The 12,500-nt window shown below is 20.3% G+C and overlaps 3 protein-coding genes across 3 annotated transcripts in view; 1 reads left to right on the forward strand and 2 right to left on the reverse strand.

The window, feature by feature from the left end:
- Window positions 1-377: 377 nt before the first annotated feature.
- On the forward strand, window positions 378-2,837 carry PRSY57_1427500 (metabolite/drug transporter, putative; the record flags this gene model as incomplete). The annotated part of the gene is made up of 1 exon (XM_012909875.2): window positions 378-2,837. One exon carries the CDS (start codon window positions 378-380, stop codon window positions 2,835-2,837), a length of 2,460 nt encoding a protein of 819 aa, XP_012765329.2.
- Window positions 2,838-3,643: 806 nt separating this feature from the next.
- On the reverse strand, window positions 3,644-4,931 carry PRSY57_1427600 (proliferation-associated protein 2g4, putative; the record flags this gene model as incomplete). The annotated part of the gene is made up of 2 exons (XM_012909876.1): window positions 3,644-4,665; window positions 4,820-4,931. 2 exons carry the CDS (start codon window positions 4,929-4,931, stop codon window positions 3,644-3,646), a joined length of 1,134 nt encoding a protein of 377 aa, XP_012765330.1.
- Window positions 4,932-6,497: 1,566 nt separating this feature from the next.
- The window catches only part of PRSY57_1427700 (putative protein, unknown function), a gene marked incomplete at both ends in the record, with an annotated part of 7,205 nt that continues 1,202 nt past the window's right edge, over window positions 6,498-12,500 (reverse strand). Inside the window, 7 exons of the mRNA XM_012909877.2 lie at window positions 6,498-6,552; window positions 6,631-6,731; window positions 6,809-6,943; window positions 7,057-7,109; window positions 7,220-7,335; window positions 7,490-12,282; window positions 12,422-12,500. The exon at window positions 12,422-12,500 is cut by the window's right edge and continues 89 nt beyond it. Of these exons, the coding sequence (XP_012765331.2) occupies window positions 6,498-6,552; window positions 6,631-6,731; window positions 6,809-6,943; window positions 7,057-7,109; window positions 7,220-7,335; window positions 7,490-12,282; window positions 12,422-12,500 (5,332 nt within the window). The remainder of the gene's footprint in view (window positions 6,553-6,630; window positions 6,732-6,808; window positions 6,944-7,056; window positions 7,110-7,219; window positions 7,336-7,489; window positions 12,283-12,421) is intronic.

Below are 12,500 nucleotides of genomic sequence, written 5' to 3' on the forward strand. Positions count from 1 at the left end.
TGTGTATTTGAATTAATTTGTTATAAAATATATTTGTGTATATATTTTAATATATATATTATATATATAATGAATAATTTCCTTTTAAAAGAAAATCATTGAATATGTGTTTAAAATCAAAAAGTTGTTACAATTTTTTTTTGATGTAAGGAAAAGGTAATATATGTGAAATAACGGAGAAAGAGATAGAGGGAAAAATAAAATAAAAAATAATAATATATATATATATATATATATATTATATATATATATATACTCCGTATTATTAAAGTAAAAAAAAAAAAAAAAAAAAAAAAAAAAAAAATTATTTTTTATTTTATTTTTTTTTATTTTTATTTTTTTTTTTTTATTTTATTTTTTTTTTTTTTTTTGAATAAATGGAAAAAGTAGATACAGCAAACAATGATGGTGAAAAATGCAAGAATAACATGTTTATAATAAAAAGGATATTTTGTGATTTAAAAAATTTATTTCCAAAAAGTAAAGTACAATATACATATGTAAATGTATTATTATTATCTTTATTTTTTACCTTTATACATAAATATTTGGATCAGACATTACCATCATTATATAAATCAATCGAAAACGATTTCAATGTTGATGTGAAAAGTTTATATTATATGAACACCCTATATAAGTTAGCATATTCAGCTTCGAACTTTTTTTTTGCTTTATTTTTTGATTATACTTTTAAAAGAATCGTTTGTACAAAATATTATGATAAAGAAAAAGAAGAAGATCGAAGTACCAATAATACGACGAATTATGAAGTAAGTGTAAAAAATGATAGTGATTACAAAGAAACGACAAAATTAATAGATGATATGAGTATCCAAACAAATTACAAAGAGGAAGATATATCATGTGTTAATATAAGTAAAGAAGAAAAAGAAGAAGAAATAATATTTCATTCAGTAGATGATTCAGATGATTTATTTAAGAAATCCGAAGATGTTACAATAAGTGAATATGGTTATATTTTAAATATTCTTATTATATCTTCTATAATATATATAATAGTCATTTTAGGTATTATGATTTCAAATAGTATATTTAACTTTTTCTTTTTTATGTTTGTGATGGGTATAAATAATTCATGTATATATATATTAATACAAAAAATATATACAAATAATGTATTTAGTGAAAATAGAAGCACCATTTTTGGTTTCCTTCATTTCTTTTCATCTGTATCTCATATGTTATCCATATCAATAAATACAAATTTGAGCAATAAATTATATTATGGATTTACTGGTTGGCGTATTTGTTATTTTATTATTTCCTTTTTTCCAGTTTTTGTTTGCATCTTCATTTTTAAATTAATAAGAAATCATAAATTAAAAAAAAATAAAACTAAAGAGAACTTTATGATGAATTATGTACTCTCGTTTGATAAACTTACAGATGTTTTTAATGAGCCAAAAAAAAAGAAAAAGAAATTAGATAAATTAGAGGAGCTTGAGGAACAATATCCATCATTGTATTATAAAAAAGATAAAATGGATACAAAATGTTCTAGTAAAAAAAAAGAACAAGAAGATCATATTATTCTAGAAGATAATGAATATAATAAAAAAAAAATAAGTCCCAATGTAAAAGTAAATACATATGAAGATAATTTTAACTTCAGTGAAGAAAAAAGTCCAAAAAAAAAAAATGAATATAGAAATTTAGAAAATAAGGAAATGAGTGAAATAATGAATGGTACAACAAAAATGAATGATGATAAAAATATGAATTCCAAGAATATTACTAATTTTAAAATGGATAGTAATAATATTACCAGAAGAAGTTATAGCAGATCATATATAAAAGAAAATCAATTAAAAATACAAAATAATAATAATAATAATAATGAATCTGAAGAAAATTATGTGAATAACATATATCAAACATCAAATGTTTTATTAAAATCTTCTTCAATACCTTATGAGAATTATAAAAAAAAATTATATGAAAATAAAAATACGTTTTCAATATTTAAGAATAATAATAATAATAATAATAATAATAATAATAATAATAATAGGTATGAAAAAAATGATAAAAACGATAACAGAGGTGAAATGGATGAACTTTTAGGAAATGAAAAACAGAATACATCAAAATATGAATTTTCTTATTTGTATGAAATAAAGTATGTTTTTAAAAACTACAGTTTTTGGTTAATGATAACTATGGGTATGTTGAATGGAATACCTAAGCATGTTTTAAGTTTAATGATTTATTTTTTCCAGTATTGTAATATATCTGATTTTAAAAGTGGTTTTATCATTTCAGTTAGCTGGTTGTGTGCAAGTTTAATATCACCATTCATTGGAATTATAAGTGATTATATATACAAATTAAATAAAGATATAAATCGTCAACGTATAGGAATGTATACACATTGTTTTAGAATTTTTCTTATGTTTACGTTATTTTATTTTATTCCAAAAGAAGCTACCTCTTTTATATATTTTGTAATTATTTCATTATTTATGGGAATATTAAGTGGATGGATAAATATTGGAACACACAAACCTATCATAATCGATATAGTGAAACAAAGACATACTGCTTTTATTATGGCATTAATGAATGCATTTGAAAATATAGGGTCTTCAATTATTGGAACATTTTTATTATCTCATTTGTTAAATAAATATGATTATATTGATAAAAAAAAAATACATACTGTTGTAAATGTCAATGTTAACAAACACAATGTTAATGTTTTATCAGATGTCTTATTAATACTTACGTGTTTTCCGTGGTTATTATCTTTCTGTCTTTTATATGCTCTTAAATATACATATAAGAAGGATAAATTATATAATAATCTAATATAATATAATATAATATAATATAATATAATTTAATTGAATTGAATTTAATTGAATTGAATTGAATTGAATTGAATTTTATAATAGCTAGATTTTTTTTTTTTTTTTTTTAATCACCTAGCCTAACAGGTTAAAAAAAATAAAAAAAAACGTTACGTTAAAAATATAGAATAAGTTATATGTTCTATATTTTTACGTATATAATATTATAAATTTTATTTAAACCCATTATTTTGTTTTATATTATACTATATTATTTTTATTTTTTTGTCTTAATGCGCACCTTTTTTTATTATATTGTTTTAGTTATAAATGTGATTATATTATTAAACCATTTTATTTTATTGTTTTTATTTTATTGTTTTTATTTTATTGTTTTTATTTTATTGTTTTTATTTTATTGTTTTTATTTTATTTTATTTTATTTTATTGTTTTTATTTTATTTTATTGTTTTTATATTTTATTTTATTTTTTATTCCATATATTTCTATTCTTATATAATTTTTTCAATTCAATTTTTACGTCTAACATATATATTTTTATATTGTTTAATGTTGTTTTTGTTATTATAAAAAAAAACTTATAAAATTTTAGATTTTTAAATTATAGAATTGTTCATACTTTAAAAAAAAAAAAAAAAAAAAAAATTCATATGAATGATTGCAAATAAATATATTTACAAAATAAAACAAAAATATTATTTAATTTAATTATATATATACATATATATATATATATTGTTATTATTCTATTATTTTATTTTTTTTTTTTTCTCCCCTCCACCCTTCCATTTGAAAATTCTTTAAATTTCTTAATTTTCTTGATTAGCTTCTTCATTATTTTTTGCTTTATTTTTTTTTTTTTTTCCAGATAAAGGTAAACTTAATATATTTTTTAATGCTTCATCTTGAATGGAATTATCCGTTTTGCAGTTATTTAATTGTGCGAATTTAAGTCCAGTAAATTGTTTAACTCCATCTTCTTTAACCATAACGGTATATTTGAATTCAGCTACAACTTCTTTTTTCTTTTCTGTGTAAACAGAATAAGGTTTTATTAAATTATGTCTTAAAGCTTCTGGAATACCTATTAAAGCAGCTCTTTGATCTTCTAAGTGTTTTACATGAAATGGTAATACGGGGAATTTTTTGTTCAGTTCATTTATAAAAGATCTACCTAAATTCGTTTTTAATTGATAATTTTTTTGTACTTCTCTTTTATATATGGTTGTTTTATGATCACTTTCTTTAATTTTACCATCACCACTAGTAACCATAACATCAATAATATAAATATCGTCTGCTTCAATTTGGAAATCATCAATTTTATTTTCAACATTATCTTTTAAAAATATATATTTGCTTCCTTCTAAAATATATTTTTTAATTTGATAAGTAACACAATTTGATATAACATTACATTTTAATTCTTCACAAGCTTTCTGAATATTTTTTGTTATATCACTTGCATTAATACCAACTTTTAAACTCTTTAAAAATAACTGAGATAAAATATGAGCATTTTTTAATACTTCTCCTTTTACACCTTCTATTGATTCATTTTCAGCACCAATATAAATCGTATGACCAACAATACTAATATGACCATCGATATGACATCCTAAACTAATCTTTACTATATCACCATTCTTAATGGTTTCTACACAATCTAAAGATGGTGCATAATTATTACAAATTTCATTAACATTAATTGTTACTGGGAAACTTATTCCTTTTTCAACTTTATTTCCTTTCTCTTTTTTTGTATATACCTTATCTAATTCATCCTTCATAAACTTTTCACCATATTCGCACAATTCCACAATTTTTGCTCCTAAACAAAATTATAAAAACAACATAAATATAAATAAATAAATAAATAAATAAATATATATATATATATATATATATATATATATTGTTTTTTTTTTTTATATTCATATATCTACATATGCTTCATTATAGTTTCTTTATATATATATACATACCATGTACACATTTTTCTATAACTTTCTTTAAAGTTGTATTGGCAATTGAACCGGAATGAGTATATTTTTCTAAATCAATTTCTTCTGTTTTTGTTTCAGTTGTTGGTTCCATCTTTTTTTTTTTTTAATATTTAAAAAATTTATAAAAGTATATATTTTATATATATATATATATATAATGGGACTTGTAAAAATATAAATAAAAATTATAATTAATATATAAAAGGAATACAATAATTCGCAATATATATAAAATATATATAATATTAATGAATATCTAATTTTTATAAATGGAATATAGATATCATTCTATATTTTAAAAAAAAGTATTAAAAATATTTTTTTTAAAAATTATATAATAAAATATAACTTAATTCTTAAAATAATAAAAATATGAAAAAAATATATTTATACATAAATATATAATTAAAATAAATAAATATATATATATATATATATATTTAAGAAAATACCACATTAATTATAATTACTATTACCATAAATATGTATGTATAAATTTACTTTTAATATAATATTTATTATTTATTTATATATATAATATATTATATAATATAACAATTCATTCATGCAAATTATTTACATGTACAATAATAATTTTACGTACAAAATATAATAAATTAATAATATTTAAAATAAGTATTTTTTAACATTAATATTTTGGGCTTACAATTGATAATAAATATCGGAATATATATAATAAATAATATATGCATAAATTAATATTATATATATATATATATATATATATATATATAACAATATTTTTTTTTTTCCCTATTATTTTTCGTATCCAACTTTTTCTCCTATTTATTATTAAATGCATATACTTTTTTTATATTCATTTTAAATAGTATTGATAATATATTATATATATATATATATAATATATATAATATAACAAAGTGCATACATGAATTGTACTTTAAAATGAATTCTAAAAAAGCGTATAATTTTTAAACCTGTTTCTTTGTTTTAAGGATTAGCTATTAAACTTTCCAAATACCACAGGAGTCAAAATATTAAAAATTCATATTTCTTGTTAAAGGGTGAAAATATATATATATATAAATATTTATGTAAAATAAGAAAAATATCTACGTATACATAATAATAATAAAATACAATAATTTATATATATTTTTTATTTTTAAACTTATCATATTTAATTCCACTATATCATTTAAAGAAAAAATATAAATAAGTATAAATATATAAATTTGAATATATATAAATATATATATATATATATATATATATATATATATATATTATATATATTGTATAAATACGTTCCTACACAGTAAGTATATGTTGTATACATTTTGAATTACCTTTTATCTTATTATTAAAAAAAGGAAATACAAATGTATATAAACATGTTTGTGTACGTAATATGAAAAATAAATGCATTCCCGCTGGAATTAATAAAAAACTTTAAACGGTTATATACTTTTATATATGAAAGAAAAAAAAAAAAAAAAAATAGAAAAAAAAAAGGAATAGATATTTTTATGAATATAAGTAAAAAAATGTAAATATATTCATGGATAAACAATTATATGAAAGTTTATATAAATGTGCATATATATATATATATATATATATATGTTAAAGTATTATTATGGAAAAAAAAAGGGGATACTCCTTAACAATGCACTTATTGAACAGAGTTGTCAGAAATGCTGTCAAAATAATTCATATAGTCGTTTGCTCTAAAAATATATATATATATATATGTATAGTGTGACAAATGGAAAAGTAATATTAAATAATATAATATTTATTCTAACTTTTGAAGAACGGGTGAAAAATTAATAAAATTATAATAATCCATGTATGACGATTCTATATGTTTTTGGTTTTCAGACAACCTTTGTTCAACACTTTTGTCCTTTAATAAAAAAAAAATAATAAATAAATAAATAAATACATGTAATTTTTTTTTTTTTTTTTATTAAACTCTTTTACTAAGGTATTCATTTTAATATATATATGTTGTTCATTTTTTATTACAAAAACAAATTCAGCAGTGTCATGGGGTTTCCATATTTTTATATAATTTTCAAGACCACTTGTGGCTAAACATGTTCCTCGTGGATGTACCTATATATATATATATATATATATATATATATATATATATATAACACGAATGAGTTATTAACATAAATAGATATATATGAGTATTTATTTATATTATATTGTTTCAAGTGTACTTGAACACAATTTACGTGACGCGCATGACTCTTTATAACATTTAATAATTTTCCTTAAAAATAAAATATATAAATATAAATTTATAAATATATATATGTATAAATTTATTAGATAAAATTAATATGGAAGATTCTTCATAATTATATATTTCTTTCAATGTACCATCTTTTATACTCCAAAAATAAACCTCGCCATTATCAGAAGCAGCCAATATAACGTCATCATTCCAAAATGCCAATTCCTTCATTTCCCACGCAGTATTAGAATGTCCCAAAAACCTTAAGAAAAAGTTACACATATATATATATATATATATATGTATGTTTATATATATATTTACATAGTTGAACATATATCAAATGAACATTTTTTATCAATTTATTTTATTATTATTATTATTTTTTTTTTTCCTTCACGGATATACACTTTTACCTCTTGCACGTTCCTTTGGGCACCCATAAAGGATCTTGAATTTTTTCTACATAATTTTTTATTTTTTTTCTTTCTTTAAATACATAAATGTTTGAGTGTTTTTTTCTGTCCTCGTATTGAATATTATTATAAAAACTATCATAAAACTGATGTTCATAAGATGAACTTGATTTATAGCTTACTTTAGATAAGTTACTACTATCTGATTCATCAGTCTCAATATTATTTGAATAAGGGTCAAATTTAAAATTTGCAATTTCTCCATTATTTAATAAATATTTTTCATTAGAAGCTATTATTTTATTCATATTATTTTTATCTATATCTTCTACATTGATTTTATATACTAGATTATCTGAATCATGTATTATATATTCTTTATGTTGAGAATTATTATTAGTAGATTTGTCAAAATATCTTTTATATATACCTGACATATCATGACTTTCTTCTTCTTTCTTCTTTATATTTCTTTTTAAATTATAATTTTCTATATTCATTTTAGAATATTCTAGAGGATCTGATTTTTTATTTGAATCCTTTTTTTTTTTTTCCTTCTTCTTCTTCTTTATATTTAAAATGTCTTCATTCCTACCAGAGGATTTTTCAAAGAATCCCATAATATTATGATTTACATCATCCCCTATTTTATCATTACTACTATTATCACCATCACTATTAGTTTTATCCTTTTTATAAGAACAGTCTTTATTTTGTTGTTTCTTTTTTTTTCCCGTCCTATACTTTTCATAATATCTCATATCATATTCATTTTTATAATACGAAGACATTTTTTTTTTTACATCATTCCATTGTTTTTCTTTATCACTTATATTTTTTTTTTCAGTATCACTAAATTTTCTTTCTTCTTCTTTTTTTACTTTTTTTTTTTTTCTTTTATTTTCTTTTTCTTCTTTCACTTTATTATATTTTTTACTGCATACCTCGCAGTCATTAGAATAATATTTATACCCCTTTTTGTGTAGTTTATTTTTAGGTATCTGATTATTATTCCAATCAGATATATCACTATAGTAGCTTGATGAATTGTGGTAACTTGTTGTGTTCTTTTGTAGTTTGTACATATTATTATTATTATTATTATTATTATTATTGGAATGGTTAATATTCTTTCTAATGATATTATTTTTATTATAATTATAAACAAAATCATAAAAGTTATTAATGTATAGATAATAATTTTTAGTGATTGGACTACCCACTATAATAGAATTATCATCATATGGTATAATTTGATTCATATTTATTCCTAAATTAGATGTATTGTTACTTCTAATAGAAGTTCCATAACAGGAAGCTAACATATTATTATTAATTTTATAATTATTGCCTACTAATAATGTATCTATGTAATTACCTAATTGAATATCATCGATTTTATAATTGTTATATAATTCCTGAGACACAGATTCCACTTTTCCAATTATTTTATTTTCCTCGACATTTTGGTTATTATCATTATTTTGATCATTATTATTATTATTATCATTATTATCATCATTATTATTATCATTATTATCATCATTATTATTATCATTATTATCATCATTATTATTATCACTATTATCATCATTATTATCATCACTATTATTATCATTATTATCATCATTATTATTATCATTATTACTGTTAACATTATCTGTAATGTTAGTAACATCCGTATTGCTATAATGCCCTATACTCAAGGTATTATCTGAAACGTTTGTACGGACAAAATTTTCTGAATAATTCATATTATCCCAACTATTCATAATATCTACATTGCTTTCGTTATATATACTTGTATCCGCATATTCATAATTTCCATTATTCTCATATGTTTCCTCATTAGTTACACTATTCCTTTCGTTGTTTACAGAAACATTCAAAGATACATTGTTCAAGTGAAAAGAACTTTCATTGTATCCGTAAAGTTGATTCATTGTTACAGTGTGATAAGCTTCGTGGTATATATTTATTCTGACTAAATTTTTGGGAGAATTTTTTTTAGATAATTCTTCTAAAATATAACTAATTTCGTTTTTTAAATTTTCTTTTCTGTCCCGTTCTTTATCATTGTCATGAGAATGAGTTCTATTGTATAAAGCAGATAAAAAACCATAATGAAGATAATAATTATTTTGATTATTATTATTATTATTATTATTATCATTATTATCATTATTATCATTATTATTATCATTATCTTTGTCACCATCATTATAATTATCATCATCTGTTAAATTTTTTCTCTTTCTTTTTTTTTTTAAATATGCATTTCTTTTTATATCCATTGTGTTTTGTTTTTTCCCATGTTTTCTTTTTTTTTTCCCTATAAAACATTTTTCTTCTAGCCATGCATATCTTTCCTTTGGTTCATCGCTTTTTACATCTTCATATATATCTTTATTTCTTTTATTAAATTTCAATATATTATTTGATGTCTTTATTTCCTCTTCTTTGTTCTCGTTAAATTGTATGTGTGTGTTTGTATTAGTATTTTTTTGTGTGTGTGATATTTTGTTTTTTCCCTTTTTATTATATTTTGTTATATCATTCGTATTATTATTATTATTATTATTATCATCATCATATATATTAGTGTTATCCAGAATATATGTTTCATCTCTATGTCCAGAAATATGTTCTATATTATGATCATCACTATTGTTCAAATGAAAATTTTTTTGATTTTTTTTAATTTTTTTATATTCTTCATATATATCAGATTGAGACGATTTACGAATTTTTTTTCTTTTGGAACTATCCTTTAACATATTATTCTTCATAAACTTGTTTGAGTAATTATTTTTTAATATATTCTTTTTATCTTTTTTATTAAAATAAGATATATTTTCGGCTTCTTTGTGTTTGAAAATATATTCGTAGTTACAATTAATTCTTTTAATACTTTTGTTATTTTTTCCTTTCTTATCTTTTCTTTTTTTTTCTTTCAATATTTTCTCGCATATATTATAGGTTTTATATAAATCATTAAAAGATGGCCATCCATTCCATGCGTTTATAGAATTTCTATAACAGAAACTTACATAATATATTAAGAAAAAAGGATAAGAATTTGGAAGACTATATAATTCTTCTGAAGCAATAATATCAATTATATTTGTATATTTTTTTCTTCTTTTTAAAGATAATGCTTTTTTTAATTCCCTTTCTTTTTTTTCCTTTTCTTTTATTTTTTTCATTTCACTTATCATCAGTACATTATCATAATTATTATTATTACAAGTGTCATTTTTTTCTATATTTTTTTTATTGATCTTATAGTTTTCATTATACTTATTGTTCTCTTCCTTTTTTTTTCCTAAATCATTATCTTCTTTTATTTCTTTATATGTGGTTTCACTTCTATCATTCTCAATATTTACATGGCCACTATTTTGGGGATTATTATATCTTCTTTTATCATTTATTAGATTTACACTCTCTTCATTTATACGTTCCACATTTAAGCTGTCCATATTTTCATTCTCCACATTTACGCTGTCCATATTTACACTCTCCACATTTACGCTGTCCATATTTACACTCTCCACATTTACGCTGTCCATATTTACACTCTCCACATGTTTACTTTCCATGTTCAAATTTTTCTCTCTTTGTTTTATTTCCTTTTCTCCTAAAGTGCTCATCTTTCTAGTTTTATCTGAACAATCTAGGTAATCGCTTCCATAAGGGTCATCCGTAAAATCACTATCATCAGTACGTATACTATCATAACTATAAGCAGTATTGTCACTTATATCTAAGAATTCAGAACAATTATCTTGGATTCTTTCTTTTTCGTCTTTTTGTTGAACTTTACTAGTTTGTTTTTTTATCGTAGAATAATAATATGGTTGTTTAGAATCTTCAGTGTCATTATTTTGATTTCTCCAATAGGAATATATTTTATCCTTATAAATATGATACAATGTTCTTCTAATTTTTTTTCTTAAGTAAATAAATTCAAAAACACCTTTAAAATGTGAACAAGCTGATAATGTAATTCTGTAGGCATTTATTAATCTATTATTAATAATATTTGCTTGAATTCTTCTATATACAGCTTTGTAATAATTTGGATCTAATTTTAAAGCTTCTAATGCATACTGTTCAGCTAAATAACCATCATTTCTTGCTTTTCTTTGTATTAAAACCATAGCTAAATTACAATATAAAATTTTTCTAATATTTTTATTTCTTGACAAATTTAAACAATTGTTATATAAATATTCTGCTTTATAATATTCTTTATTATCATAAGCTAATATAGCTGATTTTTCAATATCTTGTATTAATGACATATCATTAATATAATCAAAATACTCTTTCATCCTATTTCTATCATTTTTTATATTATCCCAATACATATATCCATCCTTAATATCATGTGGTGGAAATAATATATCAAAACTTTTGTTATAGTCGAATTTAGTATCATTATCTATAAGGTTATAATTTAAACTTCTTTCTTCTTCTCTATTTAAAAAATCATATAAATATACATGTTCTGTATTATATGTCACACCTAAATATTTACCATCATTAGACCAACCTAAATCTGTACTATAAAAAAGATGATAATTTATCCTAAAATCGCTTTCTTCATCAATATAATTCCATAGATGTTTTGGATAATATGTATCTGAAGGAATACAACTCCTTAAAGTCATTTTTTCGTTTAATGAGAACTTCCCTAGCATTCGTCTGTCATAAACTCTCGATAGCATATCGTTAGAGCATACTCCAATGTAGTTGTTAAAAATTGGATTTACAGCTATACATCTAGCCTTCAAAAAAAAAAAACAAAAAAAATTTAAATATGTGAAAATAAATAAATATAAATAAAATATATATATATATATATATATGTTACTACTAAAGGAAAATAATTTATTAATATATCTTAAAAATTTAACGAGATATTACTTGTATGGGAACATTCACATTACAAAACTTTTGTTCATTCATCGCTCTTATGAGTTCATATGTATTTTTCGTGTAATGA

Source organism: Plasmodium reichenowi, chromosome 14, assembly GCF_001601855.1.
Source record: "Plasmodium reichenowi strain SY57 chromosome 14, whole genome shotgun sequence".
Lineage (NCBI taxonomy): Eukaryota > Apicomplexa > Aconoidasida > Haemosporida > Plasmodiidae > Plasmodium > Plasmodium reichenowi.